Source organism: Protopterus annectens, chromosome 17.part0 (assembly GCF_019279795.1).
Source record: "Protopterus annectens isolate FY-2018-M chromosome 17.part0, PAN1.0, whole genome shotgun sequence".
Taxonomy (NCBI): Eukaryota; Metazoa; Chordata; order Ceratodontiformes; family Protopteridae; genus Protopterus; species Protopterus annectens.
The window spans coordinates 18826525-18850753 of record NC_056751.1 but is presented as its reverse complement, the minus strand read 5'-3'; the positions used below and the strand labels follow the sequence as shown (position 1 = coordinate 18850753).

Here is a 24229-nt window from a genome sequence, read left to right as displayed (position 1 = left end):
CAGCCAGAGCCCAGACCTAAATCCAATAGAAAATCTGTGGGGTGACCTGAAGAGGGCTGTGCACAAGAGATGCTCTGGTAATCTGACAGATTTGGAGCGCTTTTGCAAGGAAGAGTGGGCAAATATTGTCAAGTCAAGATGTGCCATGCTGATAAGAAGACCGAATGCTGTAATTAAATCAAAAGGTGCTTCAACAAAGTATTAGTTTAAGGGTGTGCACGCACAACAAAGTATTAGTTTGAGTGTGCACACTTATGCAACCAATTTATTGTATGCTTTTTATTTTTTATATTTTCCCCCTAACGGATTTGCTTTTCAGTTGAATTGTACAGGTTATAGATCCCATTAAAGGAGGGAAAAGTTTTGAAATTATTTATTGTGGTCTCATTGTTTATATCACAAAAACCTGGCATTTTAACAGGGGTGTGTACACTTTTTATATCCACTGTATATATATTTTTTGTTGTTTTTTTTTTTTTTTGTAGGGGGGAAAGCTCACCTGCTCCCCCTCAACCCTGCTAACTAAATATACCAGCTCCAAGCCTACAATCTCACAAGGAGAGCAGCCAGAAGGCTGAAAAACAAGGGAAAAGAATGCTCACTCTTTTACAGACTGCAACAACAGCACACACACACACACACACACACACACACACACACACACACACACACACACACACACACACAGATACATATACATATACATGTGCATGTGTCTGTGTGTGTGTCTGTGTGTGTGTCTGTGTGTGTGTGTGTGTGTGTGTGTGTGTGTGTGTGTGTGTGTACACATACATACATACACATACGCATTTATATAGATATATAAGTATATATGTGTGTGTGTGTGTATATATATATATATATATATATATATATATATAAGTATATATGTGTGTGTATGTGTGTGTGTATATATATATATATATATATATATATATATATATATGTGTGTGTGTGTGTGTGTGTGTGTAACAGAATCTCTGCCCAGGGTCAGTAATCAAGGAGCTTCAATCCTCACCACTGACACCAGTGAGAGATGGTCACTAAGAACAGGAATGGATTGCTCATAGTATTGTAAGATGCAGCTCTCTGCATCAAGCACAATTTCCCCCCAAGAGCACACAGAGAACACGCTCCATACCTGGTAGTAGACTCTGTTTCTCCAGATCCCAAACAAGACTCACTTTGGAGCACTGTGTCCCAATTCCAGTAGCTGACACATCCACACCTGGGTATTTGATTTTCACACACACACGCACTCCTGGGAAAGGCTGGCACAGATTTACTAGCTGTACCCCTTCTGCCCAGAATATAAGGTAACCACACTGCCACCAGTTAGCCACTCTAAGGCTCTTACAAGGGCATCCAATTATACTGAATAAAATCAATACTAATATAAATGGTAGGGTGTAACCAAAGCAGTAAGACTTTTCAGAGTGGCCAACGCATCACCTAAATTTGCACAAGTACTCTCAGGATGTTAAAAGTATTCTTTAAAAGACCAGCCACAATGAAAGATATACAAATATTTAATAATAAATAATAAAATAGAAAACACGAGAATACTAAATATCTAAGTACAATAAACACCAGAGTTTCAGTTACAGGAGAAATAAAAATAACACAGTTAGACAGAATCACATAGATGCAGTAAAACAATATTTAACTAATCTTACTATATTTCTTGACTGTTCACCTAGCTCTGGTACAATACACTCTCAGAGATTTCCTAAGATCTGTTGCAGTATTTGAAAATTATAGAACATTTTCAAAAACTTATATATACATTTGTGAGGATATATGTATATATATATATATATATATATATATATATATATATATTTACACCAAAGGAGCCATTACTCTTTTGGTTTCGTATAGATAATTTGTTGAGACAACAACTCAAAAAACAGACAAGTTTTGTTTTAAGAATTAACAGTACATTCTAAAATACATGTTTCAATTGTTGATATTTAAGTAGCTTAAACTGGTTGGGCTGAAATGTTTGCAAAATGGACAGAATAATTACTTTTATGTCAAGTAAATGCCTTATCCTAAATATGCCCGTATAAATTATTTTATTCTGCTGCAGAGTACATGCTTGAACCATTTTAATACAATTATTAACACTTTCATTGCAAATAGTCATTTGACTCTTATAAAATGATACTAGTAATTGTAGAAATAATTTAGTTGCAATTTGTTGCACTGACTGTGTCTGTTTGTTATACAGAAGAAGGGGAGTTTTGTTATTATCTATATGTAACATTAAACTGTTCAGATATGATTTAAATGAAAATGCCTTGATCAAAACAGTAAAAATCTTATTGTCAGCTTTTTTGCCAGTGTTGCTTGTGAGCTGTGCTCTGTTTTCCTCATCTGTTTTTATCTCTGCGTCTGAAAGCTTTCCCAACAACCCTCAAGACACCTGAGCTCAAAACACAAGAGCTTTGAAGCAGGTTGTTGAGTACTTATAACGTACTCAAGCTCATAAGCAATACTGGCAAATACAATATTTTTAAATCTTTTTTTTTTCTCACTTGAAGCAAGCCCCCTTCATCAGCCTCTTGTGGAGCAAATCCCCCATACCCCCAACTTTATTCCCACTCTAAGACTTGACACATCTCGTGGAGAGAGCAGTCACTAATGAGTGGTGTGAAGCTGGTCTCACTGTTTCTCCTGGAGGCTGTAGGACTGGACTGACAGCAGACACATATACAGCAACAATGTCTCATCTCACTCATATAAGTCTGGATATAAAATATGACGAGCAGTATACGACTTGAGCACAAGCTTGAGCATCTGTGCTACAAGCTAAGCTGATCAGGCCCACTGTCCAAAAAAGCCTGTCTAACTCTGAGGAACAGCATGAGGAGCATTGTTTTTGCTATCCAGCTGGTTCAGCATTTTTCTTATAACTAGCAATATATGTATTTTCTTAATTTTTTAATGGTGGTTTAACTTTTCCACATATTTTTCCCCAGATCATGGCTGAAAATATATAGTCTACTAGCCTGGTTGTCAAAACATTTTGTCAGTGAAAAGCTGATTATACTATCTTCCTTCTTCATTTCTCATGGAAACTAAATGTAGATGATCATTTTTTATATACCAAATTATTTATATTTTTGACTTGTATAGAAGAGACATTTCTCTAAAACTGGTGGTGTGACCAAAAAAGTGTTTGTAAAGAGATGGACAGCTAGAGTGTGTCAGTCCTATATGGGTATATGTGCAGCACAAACCTCTATTTATAATCTGTTTTGGTGACTTTATGCACCACTGTGCTTTTGTGTAGGTCAGTCATGTAAATGATCCATGTATTGTTAAAATAAGAATAAAAAATGTTAAAGGCAAAGCAGTTGGTTAAACTGGTATTCCTTGTTGAGATGATGGACCTTTTACTGTCAGTAATGTCTTAGTAGTGAAGTAGTTCATGACTAAAATGTCTTTTCTTTACAGTTACTATGAAGATGGAAGAAAAGCTGTGCTTGAAGAATTTTTAAGTTCTGAAGTGTTGGACACACTGATACAAAAAGCAAGATTTGTTTTAAAGGTATTGAATTTAATAGTCTTTGTAGATACTCAGTGATTCAGAGTTTTGTAGTCTTTGCAGATATCTTCATTGTGGCAATATCACCCTTTATTTTTACATTATAAAAGAGCTAAGAAAAATAAGTAATGGTACACTGAATTTACCTAGCTGTAAATCAGCACAGGTGAACGAGTCCTGAACTTTACACTGCAGAATTATTTTCCTTCTGATATTTACACCATTTTCAATCACATAGAATCTTACAAGTTAGAGGAACAAGGGATGAGGAACAAGGCAGAGATGAGCATTATTGTTCCTAAGTGGACCAAGTAGCTATGGTTTCCCCTTCTTGCAGCATTCCAAGAAACTTATTGTGGATTTATAATACCATATATTTACTCTTGTAACTTTCCTTTCTTCACCTGGACACATGCTTTCTGAGTTCTCTTGGTGACACCTGTTTTTTTTCTGATCTCTCACAGAGTGGTAAATATGCTTGTTGCATCTAAGAAATCCTCATTTAGAACCAGGTCTTGGCAAAATGGAAGACGTTTTCTATTTAACTTTAGTCTAGGTAGAGCTGTTCTTGGAATGCACATTGCTGCTCTCTTATTTACTACCTCAGGAACTTGCTTAGCTGAGACTTGAGCTGCAGATCCATAAGGCTGCACGTTTTTCCTGGCTCAGTCTTCCATTTCCTTTGAAGGGCTTTAACTGTCACCTGGTACTGACTTGTTAAAACTTTTTAAAGACTTGTTGAACTGCTAGTTGTACATTTGTTTATTCATTAACTGGGTATTTCAAGTGGTCTAGCTAGATCCCCTTTCAGCCATGATTCAAACCATTAAGCAGAGGAAGTAGATTAAGTGTATACACAAATTTAAGGCCCAAATCAAACCTGTACATACATTTGCAAAGCGAAAGCCACGAGTTTTTGAACAAATCATACAAAATATTATAAAAAGATGATTACTTTTCATTTATTATATTCACCTTTGATTACTGGGAAAGTCAGACTGGGTAGGTGGCCATTTTCTGGGGAGGCCCAGGGAGAAAAGCTCCAAAGTATTACAAAAACATTTTAAGAACAATAATTTTACAACCTTCAAAAATTATACAAAAATTCTGAACTGTAGTTTAAATAATTTTACCAAATTAGACATAATGTGACAACATTGGTTAAAAATATATACCACTTATATGACAATAAGTTAATATTTAGAGAAATTTTAGCCATTTTAGGGAAATTAAAGGTAAGTTAGTATAATATTAACAGGAATTGCAATGTGAAGTGAGAGGGAATAGATAGGGTTATGACATATTTAGAAAGAGTCAGGGTAGAGAAATTGATTGAAGTTAGGAAGCAGGTAAAGAAGTGGCTTGTGAAATGAGTTGTGAGGTATGAATAGGTACTTTTTCATATTTAAGGATATAGTTTATCCAGGGGTTAAGTAGGAACAGATCCAGACTTTGGACAGGAATTGCTTCAGAATGGTTGAAAGGACTGGAGAGAGGGTATTGACCTGATGGATATAAGAAAGGGGTTGCAGGTCTTAGCAACATGGTATGAGTACAGACCATGCCCAGTAGATTTGATAGATATGTCAACAGTTTTTGATCATTGGATTGTAATGACCAAGTAAGAATATAATTGTGTAGAATGATATCTAGTGCCAGACAGCAAATATATACCAGATATTTTTAGGTGGTGAGAAGCCATGTATATGTTAGTTGATGGCGTAGTAGTTTTTTTAGTGCTATACAGTGGTGAGTTCTAAAAGGGGTATTTGAGGAAATTTAGCCATTTTATTAAAGCATTGTTCAGGATTTGCTTTTTGTGATTGGAGGTTAGTAAGGATGGGAGTGTCATAAAACAGTGAGGGAGGAGGTAAGTAGTGACAAGTGTAGTTTTAGATGCATTGTTGAAAAAATTTTTAGCTCTCTAAAACATCATTAGTTTTTGGTGATTTTGTTTATGCAGTTTTGTATATGCAAGTCATCCACTATCATCCCTAATAATTTTCTATGAGGAGTGACTTCAGTGGTTGTCTTATTAATAAGGAGGATTTCAGATTTAGTTTTTTTCGTGAGGGAGTATCTCTGGGGGTAGAAGTAGTTTTTTTTAGGAGGATTGAGCATTGAGCATAAGTTGTGAGTTACAAAGCCATGTTTCAGTCACTGTTAAAGCTTCCTGTATATTTTTTTGGAGATGTGCCAGATTGTGTGATATGCATATGCATATGAGTGTGGAGTTATGTGCATATTGTATTAGGGAAGCCTGTTGTATGGTTGTGGAGAGGGTGTTGGTGAGAATGTGAAAGAGGATGGGACCAAGGATGGAGCCTTGTGTACACTGGTGGTGACTGGGAGGTATGGAGAGATGGAAAAGTACTGTTTTCTTTGCTGATATCTATAGAACAGGTATCTTTAGAACCATAGAAGGGTGCCTGAGATAAATGTTATGAGGAGATTTGAAGTAGAAGTTTGCTCTGACAAACTTTGTCTAAGGCTTTGGACAAGTCTAGAAATGAGGAGACTACTTTGCCATTATCTTTAGCTTTATTGACAATATCTATAAAGGTTAGAAGTGCAGTGTTAGTACTGTGGGAGGAATGGAAACCGTATTGTGGGAGGGATAGGAGTTTTTGCAAGGATAGTTTAGCAATTTTTTTCAATACATTTTTCAAGTATTTTGCAGAGGGGGAATAAGATTGCTATACGTCTGAAGTTAGTGATGTCTGTTGAATTTTCTCCTTTGCGTGGAGATGTAATGTGTTTTTTTTTTCTGGATAGAGGGAACATGGGACTCCTGGATTGATGTATTTATAAGGCTTGAGACAGTATAGGTAATATTATTGGCTGCTACTTTAAGGTGCTCACCTGGAAGGTCATCAACTGAAGTAGAGCATGGTTTGAGCTTGCTTAAGAGTCATTTTATACATGGACTTCCAAGATTGGCTGCTGATTGATCAACAGCTTGATTTCATCTCTCCCAGTGTGAGAAAAGAAACTTGAGAGATAAGGGTTGGGCACTCTGCCAGTTTTAGTAAAATTCAGTTACTGGGTAGTAAGTACACTGCCTAGATGCCAGCAAAGAAGAAACTTAGAGGGCCTGAAAGAAAATCAGCTAAAAAAGGTGAAGAGAAAACACTGACTGGGAAGAATCCTGCAGTTCAGGTTCCAGCTTTGGCACAAGAGATGGCTTACAGAAAACTGTCAAAAGAACCAAGGTATCGGGAGCAAATAACTAGAGAATGAAAGGTACTAGTATGAGAAAATGCCAAGAATTTATTTGGACTGCAGGTTAGAGATGCTTGGGAGGCAGAATAATGCTCAAGGGTTGACTAGAAGAATTGGGAGTACCTTGGACTTAAACCAGAGTCTGGTGTTGGAATATGGAGATGAATAGTAAGAAAACCAGCAAAACTGAAATTAGTGAATAAGTGTGAGATTATAAAGCATCAGTCACATTTGTGAAATATGGCTTTATAAGAAAAAGTGGATGAGAAAGATTTTACTTTTTTTGACTTTGTTAAACTTGTGAGGGACTGATAAGCATATACCCCCCTTCATGTCATAAATGTTTGGAATGGCATAAAGTGATAGAAAAAAAGTAACTGTAATTAAAACTATTTTTGTTCTTAAAGATATTTGTATAAAACATTTCATGATGTAAATTACATGTGATATAGTAAAGCATTTTCGGTGATTGTTTTATGTGATTAAAATACTGAAGTAAACAAGTTATTTTGTTCCTTTTTTAGTTGTAAGAAATGTAGGCATTATAATTTAAAAAGAGAAGAAGGGCTGAACAAAAGCATGTTTAAATTACTATCCTGGTTGTTGGGGGTGGGGTATAAAAGTGCACAGGTTATAATATATGAAGAGTTGTTATGTTTTCTTTTGCTTTTGCACAAGTGAATATCTGGATTAATGTCCTTGGATTAATCTAATAACATGCTTATTGTGTAAACAAGGGAGCTTTAAAGATAAGATAACACTGTGAGTACAATGAAAAGCTTTCCCCTAGCAAATAAATATTCATTGTGAGTTGAGACGTGCAGCTGAGAGCAGCTGTACATTTTGTACTTTTGCTTCCATGGAGACCGTTTAATGACAGGGAAGATCTCAAGAGGTCTGGTCATTGTTTGCTGAGAGAAACATAAAATTAAAAGATACAAGGGCAAGCAGCTTAGTAGAAAAGTTTGAAATTATTGGAAGTGGTTAAGAGATAGCAGCTTTCCTGGTACCTAAATAACTTAATGCATTTTCTAGAACAGCATATAATTTAGTTTTATAGCCATTGCACTTTTTTAATGCTAAAAGTTAATGTTTTCTGAAGGCATACAAGCTGTTTTTTTTACATCTGGTAAGGAAATAAAGATAATAAATGAACAAACAGCAATTAGTGTAAGTAGGGCTGCAGGCTGTAACATTGTGTGCCTTAGCATGGATAACCTTAATTTTAGGTTAGGTTATGCCTGTAGGTGTATTTGTCTGTTTGGGACAATTGTTCCAATCAGGAGGGTTAAATTTCATTATTTGAAGGTGTACATAGCTTTGTGTTCTTGTTTTAACTTAACAGGTTATGAAGGCATTCTGGAGGTGTGTTTGTTTTTTTTTACTTGAGGATTTTCATTAAAACTAAAAGTCTTGCAAAATGTGACATAGGTTCAAACAAAGACGACAAGTAATGACTGCATAAAAGGTCAACCTGCCTAGCATTAATGGGTGTATGTAACACAAAAGCTGGAAAAAGACACTTACAAATCTGTCATATATAATAGGTGAGAATGTTAACATATTATCATAATGGCTACACTCTCCATATTATTTTGGAATATGAATGGCCTTACAGGTGCAGACAAAAAGGTAAGTGCATCGAATTATAATAAGAAATGCACAGTGCAAATAGTAATGCTACAGGAGACACATGTGGAAAAAAATGACCAAGTGAATTTGATAAAAAAGGATTTCATGTTGTATATCCAGCAGAATATCAGGAACAAAGGAAAAGGGATGTACTTATACTAATTGCTAGGGGAGCTCCAAAAGTGATAGAAGAGGTAAAAAAGATAATAATGGTAGATTTATGGTAGTTATAGGCTACTGGCAAGAGGATGATTATGCTGGCATAAATTTATATTCCACCTAAAACTGCTATTATGGAGCTTAAGAAAGAAAATTTGAGGAGAAATCAACTTTCAGCAGGGAATATTACTTACAGGTGAGGAATGCAACTTTGATTTGCAACAGAGAGGATGTACCTGGAGGACATAACAGGAAAATATAACAAAAGATGGTAGGTTTCTGAAGAAATCTATAAAAATATTTTGTATGGAAGATGTGAATTAGTTAGTCGGAACTCAAAGAGAATTTACATATTTTTTCCCAAGGTATACCCGGGTTAGACTAGACAGAAATTATATTTCACAAGGGCATGTGCATTTAATTGAAAGCTTCATCACACATCTGGTTACTATCATGCACCAATAACTAAGATAAAATGCAGTGCCATGCTTCCATACCCACCTGTTAAAAACAGGAATTTAAAGAATGGGTAGTGGAAATTATATGACAGTTAAGGAAGATCGAAGCTTTTTCAGAAGTTATAGCTAGTGACTGGGATACATTGAAAGAAGAGTTTAAAAACAGGGTAGAAATAAAAGAAAGAGACCTGGTTAAGAAGTAACAGGAATTATTTAGAGGGGCTGACAAAGTGTAAAGTATTTCAGAATATGGGTAATGTCACAGAACAGGAGGAGCAAGTGCAAACCTCTAAATAGAAAATTGGGGAATATCTGGATAATATGCATGCATTTAGAAAGATTACTGTGAAACAACTGTTTTTGATAACTCCAGAGCACAAAAACTTTTGTCACAATGAATTAAACAACATAAGGTTGAAAGGGTTGTCACCAAACGTACGGAACCTGTAACAAGAAAAATAACCAGAGATCCTGTAGAAGTTTTAGAGATATTCCAGAAATATTATGAAAATTTGTAGAAGACAGAGAGAGAGAGAGAAATGTGGAACTCAGGAAAGAGTACAAATGGAAATATTTATTAAAGACTTATGCGAAGGCTAGAGGTAGTTCAGGCTCAGCTACTAACAGTTAAGATAGGAGGTGATGAGATTAAAACGGTGATATATAATCAATCTTCAGGAAAGTCTCCAGGAACAGATTGTATTCCTGTGGAAGTTTGGAAGTTAGGAGGAAAGAAAGTGATAACAATCTGGAAAATTTTGTTTAACAGTATTTTAAAAGGAGAGGAAGCACTATCTTCTTGGAAAAAAGCTGTGGTGGCTGTGTTACCTAAAGATAGCAAAGATTCTTCAGACCCAGCTTCATATAGACCCATTTCAATTTTAAACCACAATTATAAAGTGTTTATGTTTACACAAGCTAAAAGAATGGCAAATGTGTTGCCAGAATTGGTTTTGTGGAGGGGAGGCAAACATTTGACAACATTAATAGAATAATGATGATCCAGAATGTAAGAAAATGCTTCTGCTATTGGTCAGTCTTGATGTGGAGAAAGCATTTGACACAATGATGTGTGATTTTATGAATAGGGCACTGGAAATATTTATATTCCCTGATACAATAATGAGGTTAATTAGAAAAATATATGAAGGATCGGAGTCAAGAATTAAAAGGGTGCCCTCTTTCCCTTTGTTATTTGCTTTGTATTTAGAGCCATTGGAAAAGAAAAGAAGGGACTCAGAAATATAAAGATATAATTGGTATGGTAATCAAGAAAATTTGACTTTGTTTGCAGGTGACATTATTTTATACCTGTTAAGTCTCAGTATTGTGGAACATTTTGAGACAGTTTCAAGTCTTTTGGGGATATAAAATTAATGAAGGTAAAACAAATGTTAGAGCTGTAAATTATGTACCCACACATGATTTGGTTCATCAGTAGTAATATTAAAGTGGACGTGATAAGATAAAGTATTTAGGAGTATATATTAAAAAGGCTTCTGCTATGGCAGCTGATAATATGTGGGAAGAGACTAAACCAAAGATAACACAAAAATTGAGAAACTGGAAAGTTTTATTTATGGATAGGGATAGTAAGATAAAAGCAGTGAAAATGTTTTTAGACCCTTTAGTCTGTATACAGGTCAGGCATACTTTTATCAACCTGAGGAGAAGTTGTGGACAATAATTAATAACAATTTGAATTAATTTATCTGGAAGAGAAAGAGGGAGGCGTTACGTGGGATATGTTGCTCCTTCCAATAGAACAAGTTGGTTTAGGTTTACCTGATTCGAATAGATATTTTAGAGCTGTACAGTTAAGTCTCATGCACATAACAGAAACAGAAGATTATAATTCAAAGTGGAAAGGGATAATGATGAAGCAGGGGTGGGGGAGTTCAAGAAATAGAGAGAGAGAGAGAGTGTGAATTTGAATGCAGATCCGTAAGAAGAATAATAACCATACAGAATATTATATTCTTAAAGACGCAGAAAGTATTCTAAGAACTAAATCAATATGCAAATGAAAAAAGGAGATTTTGCCTGTAGGGATGACTGAAAGTACAGGAAATAGACAAGAGGGGTCTGGAATTTGGAGAAACCTGTTAAAGGAAACAAATTATATTGGGAGCAAATAACTCAAACAGGAAAGGTAATAGAGTGGGATGAGGCCAAGAAGACATTTGGATTGCAGACTAGAAACTGCCTTCCCTAACAGGGCTTGATCCCAGAATACAGACAAAGAGAAAGGGATAGGAGGATTTTAAGTGAAAGATTTGCTCTGTTAGAGTTTTTAGTTGAATCTAGAACAGAAGCAGCTGTTAAAAAGGGTAGTTAGTAGGACATATAAAATATTGCATGATATGTATAACAATTAATCAGAGGAGGTCAGAAAATATTGGGAAGACAGACTAGAAAAGCAATTTACAAGAAAACAATGGGGAAGACATATGTATGCCCTCCAAGTATGCAATCAAGTCCAGAAGGTTTATGATCTTTGCTTTTAAGTATTTAAATATGTATTTTTATACTCCAAGCAGACTTCAAAGAAGTTTTCTTCATGTAGGTAGCAAATGTTGGATGTGTGATGGAGAAGAAAGAGGTAACTGGGAACCGATGTTTTGGGAGTGTAATGAGCTGGCAGATTTTAAAAATTCCCTACAGAGTACTCTATCAGAAATATTGGGTGAGCAAATGGCTGTAAGTAAGGAAATTATTCTTTTGGGCTGGGATACAGGATCTGGATTGCCTAGAAATAGTAAGGCCTTATTAAGTTTAACTCTGTTGGCAGCCAAAAAAACAATTACTAAAGAATGGAAATCAGAAGTCTACCCCAACTGTATTTGAGGTATTGAATATTATAAAAGAGATAAAGTAACTGGAAAAGGGGTCTTTAAAAATGGAAGCAGCAAATTACATAGAAGTAAATGGAACCTGTGAACAACATATGCATAATAATGTTCAGGAGGAGGAATGAGGTTTAAGGGAAGGCAGAAATTCAGCAATGTTTTGTAATGTTGGATGGATGACTGTAGTAAAGAAAATATATGTCATGTATATTATATTTAAATGGAAAAATGTAAAAGTTGTTTTTCTTTTCCGTCAATGTGTTTGTCTATGTCTTAAGTGATAATTTAATAAAGGTGTTTAAAACAAACAGCCTTTTTCAGATATCTGTTCAGTGGCCACTCGGTCAAACAGTCATAACTTTGTGTGTCATTACAAGCTTGATAGTCATTGTAGGTAAAGGGCTTCTTTTGGCTCCATCATTCTGTGCAATATTCTTTCCTGAGATCACCAATTTAGTCTGGCTGGAGACTCTGTCCCACATGTTGAGGTAGACAAAAGAGACTGCTGGATATGAAAGTTATGTACTTACCATAATGCTAGATCAGTGTTGTCTTCTTCCGTCGATCACAGCTTTCTCACCCATCGTCTCTCTGCAAGATTGTCACCAGTATTTCTAATTTTTAGTGGACCTGAAAAAAGCCATTTTATTGGACTGCTTGGCTTTGTCTTGGCCTTTAGGTGACATGGTTGGTAGAGGTCAAGTATGGGAGAGTCGTACTTGATCTGGGGAGACTTAGAAAGGCAGTGCATCATGGGTGGGGAGTTGGAGTTTCAGAGACAATAGTCTGAAGAGTTTCAGAGACAATAGTCTGAAGTAAAGTAAAGTGAAGTTTTTTTTAAAAACTGATGATGAAAAGTTGTTAAAAAATATGCTGCTTTTCAAAGAAGCAATTTACATTTTAAAATATGACACTCTTGCTCCAGTAGGACTTAATCTGGAGCTAGATTGGAAGTGTTTAATTTAATTGTTTTATTGTTTAATTATTTGTTAATTGATAATGGGTTGGTATATAAAGGGAAGATTTTTTTCTGTATTTTGTATCACTTCTTGAAGGCTATTTTGCTGAGGCGCTAAAGTGTATTAAATATTTGGATTGAAGCCTCGTGTTGTTTTTTATTTACAATAGTCTGAAGTGTCAGCTTTGGATCTGGTCAGATCTGATAACCCACAGGGTGAGATGGATGGAAATAGACAACACAGATCTAATGTCATGGTATGTACATAACTTTCATTTACCAGCAATATATGTGGTGGTTTTCCCATGTCATCTGGCCACCTCTGCAAAGATTTTTATTTACAGTTACTGACTGAATTTTCTTTAACATTAATGACATGAACGCAAGATTAGTACTAATGTTTCTGTGCCTGAATCTTTTGATAAAATATTTTTCAGCTTAGTGCATTTTAATTGTAATAACAGTTATACCTACTGTTTAGGTAGTAAATGAGACTGTCCCTGGCAAAAAGGTGTGGCTTGGAGAGACCAGCTCAACTTTTGGAGGTGGAACCCCACATTTATCTGACACATATGCTGCTGGTTTCATGTAAGTACTTTGTATGGTAAATTTTGATGTTCTAAAATAATGTTCAGTTACATAACAGTCACCAGAATAAAAGATTAAACCTTGCTATAGCTTCTGTTTAAGTAATAGAACATGGCTTTAGCAAAGGGTAATTATTCCAAGTCATTCTATAATTAATTATATTGTCTGTTATGAAATATCTGCATTAAGGAGCAAGGCACAACAGGATTTGGGTGTAGTTTGATGTGCTTGTTCATTTGGGGATTATTGTGAACTCAAGTTGTTAAATGCCCACTAGAAGAACTCTCAGTATTACCTTTAATGCAAGTTTTGCGTAGCAGTCCTACTATGTGATGTATTGTTAGATTTGCGTCTTCCCTTGCAGCTGAAATATATTTGTGCTTATTTTTCAGCACAATTGAAATTGGGTGTCTTTCAAAAGCAACACTAAATACATAACACGCTTTTCACAGAAATTGTTTATATACAAAAACTGTGATAAAGATAGTATAAGAGAAAGCGGCGCTAAAATCTTCCAGTAAAGGTATTCTTCATAAACATAGAAGCAGTAGCAAAGCTGGAGACAGAGCATCCAGCATCTACCAGCGCAGCGAATGGAGCTCATGTCTATGTAAAACCTACCTTCCTTTTACTGTACACTGCTCATCCTGTAGCATTACTTATGCTGCTTATGTCACATATCCTATATGAAGAGGTAACCAAGGCTACATTTAATCCTTTTTTTGATACTAACATACTCTTCTAATTTCACTTATCTTCTTAAACATCTTTATTAAAGCATCACATTTTAAGTAGTCTTAATACTCTATACTGACAAAAATGATGTTGATTAGTTTGGATAGTCACAAGAGTTTTCCAAGGGTCTTGGTGGTTTTCACAAAGAAAAGTGTGGGAGCTGTTTCTTTTTATTTTATTTATCCTTTGTTGACCAGGTTATTCCCACTAGGGGAGTGGTGTCTTTTTAGGGAAGACTCAAAGCAGAATGTATAGTACTAGGGAGATGTGGCCAGTTGCCGTGGGATCTTTTACATCCACCTGCACTACCACCGACTCAAGCAGCTAGGGCTTTTGATTACCATCTCATTCGAAAGATGGCGTGCTCAGGACTGCAGCACCTCCATTTATGCTACACTGCAGTGTCAACAATTGATCTACCTGGTGTAGAAATAGAATCCATAGCCTTCAGCAGCAAAGATGTGTGCACTACCTGTTGTTCCTCTGACACTGTGCATGCCTAGTCTCTGTCTGTCTTTCTCTCTTTCAGATAGACACTCTTTAAACTTCAAAACTCCCATTCTTAGGCAGCCTGGTGATAATTTTTACTTTGCTATATCTGTTAATTTCTGCTGTTCATTTTAAGTATTGTAGTCTTTCTGTCTGCCTTTTTCCTTCCAGGGTTCTGTTACATATATCCAAATAACAAACTACGCAGGAAGCCATCACAATGCTTTATTCTCCTGGTACCTCGGCCTTTCGCCTTCAAGGATAATTTTCCACATAACCAGCAGTTCTTAAATATACATACTGAAAGGTTACTTGATCATTTCAATAATTGAGCAGTTGAACAATTAAACAACTCTCCAATCATTTAACCCCTCAGATACCACATAAATTCATACCAGTTTTGCTTGCGTTCTTGCATATATTGATATGTGCACAAACTTTCCCCACTTATACAATACATTAATGTATGTGCACTTTGATTACATTGATATAAATATAAATAAAAATATATATATATAAATATATGCACAAACTTCCCCCACCAAAAACCCACAAAACAGTTTTAACACATCACCCTGCACCAAATCCTAAACTTACAAACTCTATTTTATAATTCCAAAGCCCTTCAAAAGTTCAAACATACCTCTTGATTTAAGCCCCAAGGGTTGAGGTACTATAGTTAGACATATATGGGGTTTCTAAATAATTTAACCTTGAATGAAAATCCCCCATGAACTCTGTAGGTTGTGCCAAAACACTAAAAAACAGAGATGCTCCATCACCATCATGCTGAGATAAATGCTGAGCGACAGGTCTCTCTCTCTCCTTCCATTCCTGATGTCAGCCAAATGTTCCAATACCTGTATCCTTGTCATCCTTTTTGTCTGCCCTATGTACTATTGAGTAGTCCTACAACTGCAACCCAAAATATAAACAACTCCAAGAGATTTGCAGTTAAATTGATTACTTGCCACATATTTTCGACCATTAATAACAGATCCTGACAAATTATTAATTTTGTTGCATATACTACAGCTTCTCACCTGCTTGGGATTAGATGGTCCAGTTCTAACTGGTTTATTAAGTAGTTCCTTTAAATTGCAATAACGACTAAAAGAAAAAGTGATCCTCTCAGGAAAAATTGTAGGATATTTGTACATTTGTACATGGTGGTGTTCTGGAGTATTTCTGTTACATATACTTTGGCATACTGACAGTAGATGGTATTTTGTAATGTATAATTGTTCATTCTGTGTGTTGCTATAATTTTTATAGTGCCTGTAATATTTATAAGACTGTTATTTTTGTTTTATTTCTTTGTATTATAAAATTTGTATGTTTTGTAAATGCTCCCAGGTTGAGGATGAAAAGGATCCATTTAGGCAATATTAAAAATTAATGATTAGTATTAGTTTAAAGACATGACTGTGCCTTTTCTGTCTTGTTATATGATTGACACGATTTTTGACAAAAAACATCTGGATCAGAGTTATAAAAGTCCCTATCACTCTAACTGCAGAACACGGGAACAACCCCATCAGCTGACCCATAGAATATAGGAGCAATGCTATCATCTGAACCACAGATAGGAACATTCGTATCACCTGAAACACAGAATGCAGGAACACTTCCAGCACCAGGGAAATGCTGAAATTTATTGTTCATCTTGATGTTCACATTAATATTTGTATTCCTATTAGAGAAGAATGGTTTTCCATTCCTATCACATTCTGATAATACATAAGCTTTATTGTTCTCTAAAAGTTTACTGTCATAGCCCCTTTCTTGAAAATCATCAATCATATTCAGTATTTTTTTATGAAACTGGTCAGTGTGGGTATTTAATCTATATTCCGTTAATTACTGACCTTTTACAATTCCATTGTACACACATCTAAGATGTATACTGTATAAATGCAAGTATTTGGTAGTTTGAACATCCATTTTAAAAACACCAGTAACAAAATAACCAATTATCATGATAGATAATTACAACTAAGAATTTAATTTTAACATTTGAAAATTTCATGTCAAAAGTTGTGGTATATTTGTATAACACAGCAATAAATTCATACAAACCAGTTTCTTGTCCTGTCCAAATAAGGAAAATATCATCAGCAATTCAGGGCTGTGTTATAAGTTTCTGTGTTTGCCCATACCTTACTTCGATAGAAGGAAGTTTCTCTGTTCACTGTGAGAGAGGGAGCTTTGAGCAGCCCATCTGTCCCTGGAAGAGTGGTTTCAGCCCAGAAATTAGTAGTTTATTGGCCATTTTGGGCTAACTTCTATCTCTTTCATTTCCCTGCTATAAAGCCCGCATTTGCGCGGTTTTGCATGCTGGGGAGTGCCGGTTAGCTTGGGTATAACTATTCCCAGCTCCACAAAATCTACTCTTCAATTTTTCCGTTGGAACTAGACAAACTTTCAACTTAAGCACTCAAACCATTCACTTCTCATCCCGGCACTTGCTCAAAATTCATAGCAAACACCAATAAACCTTAGCACTAGACCCCCCCCCTATACTGTAGAGAAGGACAAGGCTCTCTATTCAACCTTACCAGTCAATCAGTAAAACAGTTCACTGTACCTATCCAGGCATGTCCAAAGGGCAGTTTCAGGTGTAATCTCTGGTCCAACTGGTGAATCTGGGCATTTTGAGGCAATGTTACAATTGCCTCATGTACTCAGACAACCCTCTCCTCCTTCCACGAAACACTAATACATGCAAGAGATGCAATTATACAGCCAAACTGGAGGCTAAGCTCTCTCAGCCTAAGACTGGGCCAGGCAGTCAAAAGCAGAAGGGAATTACTTGCATCACACCACCAGTTTCACATAGACCTATGAAACCAGCACCGGCAAAAAACACACACATAAATACACAAAAACATGCTCGGAGGCTATAAATAAAAATCTACAAAAGCAACAGAGACCTCCAAAGCAGACATCAAGCAACCTCCACCCCCCAACACAAACCATGGAACACATACTTCGCAAAACCAGTGTGCCATGCAGTCACAGCCCTTAAGGCAAAATAACATACCCAACACACTAGTAATAGGTGATTCTATAGTCAGGCACACTGATGTCCCACTCACTAGGCTGAACAAGGAGAAGGTTACTGATAGCTGCCTGTTGGGTGCCAGGATCCGCCACATAACACAAGCACTCAGATTACTCCAGAACAAGTACAAATATGACTCTGTCATTGTCCGTGTTGATGTGAATGACCTGAGCCGTACCTCCCTAGACTACATGAAAAGTGACATGGAGGAGCTCTCTGATCACATAGCCCAGGCCGGTATGACCCTGACCCTAAGTAGCATCCTGCACTCACCAAGAATGATATCACGGTATAGAGAAAAAAATTATCAATTTCAGCAATTGGCTAAGCTTCTGGCGTCATTCAAAGGGGATCCAGTGTCTGTCAGCCTGGGATGACATGCTCGACAAGCCACGCTGCTTCGCTAGAGACGGCTTGCACCTGACACCCTTAGGCTTTCAAATACTGGCCAAGGCTCTTGCCACCCCCATAGTGCCTTTTTTAGGCAAAGCTCAAAAGACAAACCCACTGCCGTAAATAGCACAAGTAACAAAAAAACGAGGGTAAAGCTACTCAATGCCAGAAGTCTAAACCTCAAAATGCACGCACATAAGGCACTCCTCAGTATGGAGAAAATCAATATATGTGCAGTAGCAGAAACCTGGTTTAAGGCTCCAGAGAGTACCCCAGCACTATCTGGCTACAACTCATACCATACATTTCAGCCACAAAATCCGGACCGAAATACAAAAGGCAGGGGAGTATCCATATTCATCAAGGATACCCACACCTCCAGGTTAATGGCACAGCACGATGCTTCAGAGATCATCTATGTGCAACTAACAACAGGCAAAACTGCTATTCAAATTATAACTTGCAACAGATCACCCAGCATGTCCCAGGACCCCCACTCCGCATTTCTGGAAACACTGGGAAACATATAAGTCCTACCAAACACCCTAATATTGGGTGATTTCAATTACCCAAACATTAACTGGAAGAACTACTCAAGTACAAAATCCCTTGCCCAACATTTCCTAGAATTTATAAACTCAAACGCCCTGGATGAAGTGGTCAACACCCCCACCAGAGGTGACAACATATTGGACCTGGTCATCACCAACATGGGCGACTGGTGTTCCAGACTGGAGGTCAACCCCTTGCTGGTTAGATCTGACCATAAACTAGTCACTCTGGATATCCACATTCCGCCACCACCCCTGGTCAAGGAAACTACCATGAAAAACTTTTCAAAAGCAAACTTCACGTTACTTAAGACCGATGTGGGAAGTTTCAAAGCCCCCATGCTAAATGATAACTCTGTCCAAGCTGCAAAATCCTTTACTACTGTACTCTACGGGCATGTACGAGAATGCATGGAATGTGCTATCCCAAAGAAAACCAAGACTCACTCCTCCAAGAAAAGGAAACCAGTCTGGTGGACCCCTGCCATAAACAAGCTATACAATAGAAGGAGCAAATTAGTACAGAAAAGAGTAAAATCCCAAGAAGGGAAGACATCCCTGATCAGTATCGGCAAGAAACTATATTCCCTCTTAAAATCATCCAAGGCTAGCTTCGAAAGAAAAATTGCCATGGACTCCAAAGATAACCACAAGGCATTCTTTGGCTATGTCAAGAATCTAAGTGGCAATTCTCAGGTCTGCTCGGAGTTAGTGCAGAATGGCACAAAATACACTGAACCGACCAATATAGCCAACATCCTGGCAGACAGGTTCAGTGCAAACTTCACCCCCCTCTCACCCCCAAAAGGGCCCATAACTATACCAGAAGAATGTAGTACCCCTAAAATCACAGACACCCAGGTTAAAACAGCCCTCTCGAAAGCCAAAAACACAGCATCAATGGGACTGGATGGTGTCACAGGCTGCATCCTACATGAGCTCAAAGATGAACTAACCCCTCACCTAAACACACTGTTTAAACTCAGCCTCTCCACAGGCTACATGCCCATAGAGTGACGCACAGCAACGGTTATTCCACTCCACAAAAGTGGAGCCACAACGGACCTCGTGAACTATTGCCCTATAAGCCTGACTAGCTTGGTCTGCAAAACTATGGAGCGCATCATCATGGATCTCATTAACAGAGACATTGGGAACCTCCAAACACTGGACCCTACCCAGTTCGGCTTTGTTAAGGGTAGATCATGTCTCCTAAACCTGGTGGACTTCTTTGAGACAGTTACCAAGGCTATAGACAAGGGAAAGGTGGTCCACACTTCCTACTTCGACCTCGCAAAGGCTTTCAACACCATTCCCCACTCAGGTATTATAGGCAAGCTCACCACCCTGAACATAAACCCCTACATCATGAGATGGGCTGCCAACTGACTCATGGACAGAACCCACATGGTAAGAGTTGCGGGAGCTAGGTCTGACTCTAAACTGGTTACAAGTGGCTTTCCCCAGTGCTCATTCCTAGGACCCCTCCTGTTCGGCATATACTTCTCGGAGGTACAGGCAAGCACAGAAGGACTATGGCTGAACCAAGATCATAGACGACTGAAAACTAGGGACTATAATTGACTCTCCGGCTGACACAGACATCCTCCAAAAGGGTCTCACTGAGACAGATACCAGATGTCAAAACCATGGTCTCAAGCTAAATGCCAAAAAGTGCACAGTCATCCCCTTTGGAAAAAAACAAAGTACCCACAAACTACCACATAGGTGGTAGCCCCCTAAATACGGAAGACGTAATAAGGGATCTGGGGACCTAAGTAGATAGTAACCTATTGAGAAGTGTTTAAGACATGACAGGATATTAGAAACCCTTTGTTACAGATGCCATTAAACTCCTTATTTCTTCACAGCTGCAGTGACATAGAGGAAGGCATCTTTGAGCCATTTAAGTATGCACCCAGAAATAGGGAGCTTTTTATCATTCATAAGTGCTTTTTGGTAATCACATTGCCAAAGTGGTTAGAAAATCCTTCTATGTGGCCCACCTAATCACAAAAGGGTTTGCATCCAGATCGAAAGAGGTCATTGGGCCCCTCTACACATCACTCATCAGACCCATCATAGAGTACAGTGCCCCATTTGGGATGTACCTTACAAGACACCTGCAACAACTGGAAAGACCACAGAAGTACCTCACCAAGAGGATCACTGGCCTCAAGCAGATGCCCTATGCAGCTCGACTGAAGAAACTCTAGCTGTACTCGGTTGTATACTGCCTACACAGAGGTGATCTCTTCCTGACATACAAGGCCATGTCAAATCCAGAATTGATGGACATGCTTCACCTAAAGAAAACCATATCCCCTCGAGCCACACACTCCAAGGATCTAAACCTCACCACAACAATAAGTAGGACGTGCTGGAGGGATAGATTCCTGTCCCAGAGATTTCCCATGCTCTGTAACAAGATTCCAGTCTACATTAGGCAGAGCTCCTCGCTAACCCTCTTCAAGAGAAACCTTGACAAGTGGATAGGAAACAGAAAGGTTACCCCAGGGATCATTTCAATGGCTCTGCTGGACAGAGGCACAGGGAACTAATCTAAGGGGGGGCGGCGAAAGCCAACACATTCCGGCTAGGCTTGTAAATGCCTTCGGGCAGATAGCCTATGAGCAAAGCATTTATAAAAAGCTACATATTTACTACGCAGAGTTAGACCTAAATATATTGCCTTCTTCCTTTTTAGAGCTGACTGTGAACCAGGTCTTAGTGCTATTAGTAGCATTAAACCAGTTTTAAAGATGAAGCTGATGTCTTTTAAGTAATGTTCTGGGCAGTGCATCTTTAAATAATTGATACATTTTGGATTCTAAATGTTTAATGAGATAATTGTTTTAATTAGTTATTTTTTTTTTTGCTGGTAACTGTATGTGTATATATAAGAATTTAAGTATATTCACTTTATTATACTGATGAAGAGCTTCATGCTCGAAAGCTTTATGCATTAAATTTATCCATTTTATATTCTCTTTTTGGTGGTTGGCTCTCCTTTTTTTATTTTTTTTGTATTTTTGATATTTATTGGAGTCCATTCAGCTGTTTGGACTTTCGTTATTTTTGGTAAATAATCTATGAAATTAGTTACTTAGAGTCAGTTATCTTAATCAAGGATGGCATGAGTAGCAAAACTCTGTACATGGGTTTAGTGGGAAAAGGGGTTTGTTTTCCATGGGCTGTGCATTTCATTATTTGAATGCTTCTGTGATTGTCCTTGTATGCGGCATTTGGACAATAATAACGTCAGTAGACTGCATGATGGCTAATTCAGCTGCAATATAAATAAGTAGCACAAACATGTACACTCCTTGTAAATCTAGTAATTTAATTTTAAAAACTGAAACTTTGTAATTATTTTGTTTCATAATAATGATGCAGACTTTGTTGTCATTGCCTAGATGGATAATTCTGGACAGCTCCAACATAAGCATGGACGGGGAGCCATTAAATGTTTCAAAATAATTCCCCTGTATAATGTAGGGATTCAGGTTTGCTCATGTAGCTATTTACAGCTGTGTGTTACAATTAGTGACTTTCTTACATGGTCTAACAAAACCTTTTTCACTTCTTGAGGATTTACCTAGGATGGTGTCCCCAGGACCTGAGTAACATGATTTCTAGAAACCTGGGTCATGTAAAACTGGATCTTTGGCTTCTATTCATCAGCATTTGCAGGAGTTTAATGCTATGGATGTTGGCAAGGCTTATAATGGAGCATTGACAGCCTCTCTCAAAGTCTTGACTGTAAGTTGTATATATTCTGTCTTATGGAACGATCTTGAACTGTGGGATTTAAAATGGACAGTGTGAAGTTTAGAGTTTAAGTGGTACAACACTTGCTTGCTGTAGGATAAGCTTTTGTTCAACAACCGTTATTCTGTCTATCAGGTTGAGTTTACTGAAATAAATCTTTGTTTTTCTCTGGAAAAATCTTGGTAACATTGAATCTTCTGGTGTCTGTCTCATCCAGATGATAAGTAGGCTTAGCAGCACATCCTGCCTTGCCACCCAGAAATGTTTGTCTGCTAAGGACTATGAACTTGCTGGCAGATACTTCCACAAAAATCTTGTCTCCATCCAGTCTAATGTTGGTCCTGGTGTGCTTGTAGAGGCCTTCAGTAGGTCAGATCATTGTAAATCATCTTGTTCTTGGAGTGTGATATTCCCAATTATGAGATGTTAAGTTGTCTATCTCGCCTTCATTCTTGCTGGATGGGTTCGGAGCCGACCTCGGCTCCGACTCGGCCACTCTAAAGCTCGAGAGTTGGTTCCACCGGCTCGAGGCTCCCCTTATATCCCACAATGCTAGGCGAGAGTTACCCCAGATCTCGTTTGCCGCTAAGCTATCGAGGTTGGTTTTCTACCGGTTCTTGGTAAGTGACTTTTTCTTGTGTAATTTAGTCTATCAAAACCCCTTTAATTTTAATATTTTTACTTATTTCCCTTAGTTTAGAGAAATTTTTATCCCCTTCTAAAAATTCCCGTTTTTTTCCCTCAAGAACTTTAGGTTCTTCCCTTGGGCCTACAGACCTTTTCTCTTCCCTAGTGGAGTGTGTGTATTATTTTAAAATCCTAGTTAGTGGTTTTTATTATAATTTAAACTTGACAGGGTGTAATTAGTGTGTTTGTGTGTGTGTTTGTTTACACCTGTTAAAAAATGTCTAAGGAAGCAAAGGTCTCCGGATTCAAGAAGTGTGATGCGTGCTGTCAGAAAATGTCTCTGACAGACGCTCACACTTCTTGTGTCTACTGTCTGGGGCCTTTGCACCTCCTGTGCTGTGTGCCATGGCTTCAGCCCCAGGGTCCTGCAGGAAAGAAAAAATAAATTGATATTAAGAGGCTTACTCAAGCCAGAGGATTCCCTATCTGTTTCAACAGGGAAGCCCTCTAAGGCATCTAGGTCTTCGGCTCCGACAACTGAGCCGAGACCTAAGGTTTCTCAACCTCTGCCTTCATCGGCTCCGGCTGGAGCCGATAAGTCTCAGTCCACAGTTTCTGTGGCTCCCTGCCGGCCGGAGCCGAGGTAGTAAGTTCCGTGTCGGCTCCGACCAGACCTTCGGAGCCGACAACTAGGAAGAGGTCCAGGTCACCATCTCTTGGCTCCGTTCATTCGGCTCCAGGATCTCCCCTGCTGTCTGAACGGAGCCAAAGATCTCACTCCTCTAGGTCATCGAGGCTGTCAGATCATGACCTTCAGAGGGTAGTGAGTCGACTTCTTAAGTCCGAGGCACTGGCCCAGATGCTTCAGAGCCCGACTCATCAGTCGATGCCTGCCCCGGTCCATCAACATATTCCTCCTTCGACTCTCTTGAGCTTGGAGCCGGGTCGCGTCGGAACCGAGACTGTGATAGCGTCGGAGCCGATACAATTGTCTTCGGCTCCGTCGTCGGCTCCGTTTTCTTCCTTGGAAGAATCTCGGTGCCGGACTTCCCTCGTCGGCTCCGAGGGGGTGAGTGGCATCGGACCCTTGTCCGACCCCCCTCTCCCTCTCGGTGCTTCGGTGCTGGTGAGTTCAGCTCCGACATCGGCCTCGGAGCCATCACTGTCGGTGCCGAGGGGG

General features: G+C 38.2%; 1 protein-coding gene across 1 annotated transcript in view; it reads left to right on the top strand.

The window, feature by feature from the left end:
- HPSE (heparanase) overlaps window positions 1-24229 on the top strand; it is a 729461-nt gene that overhangs the window by 506140 nt on the left and 199092 nt on the right. The window contains exons 7-8 of the mRNA XM_044059588.1: window positions 3463-3556; window positions 13313-13419. Coding sequence (XP_043915523.1) covers window positions 3463-3556; window positions 13313-13419 — 201 coding nt within the window. The remainder of the gene's footprint in view (window positions 1-3462; window positions 3557-13312; window positions 13420-24229) is intronic.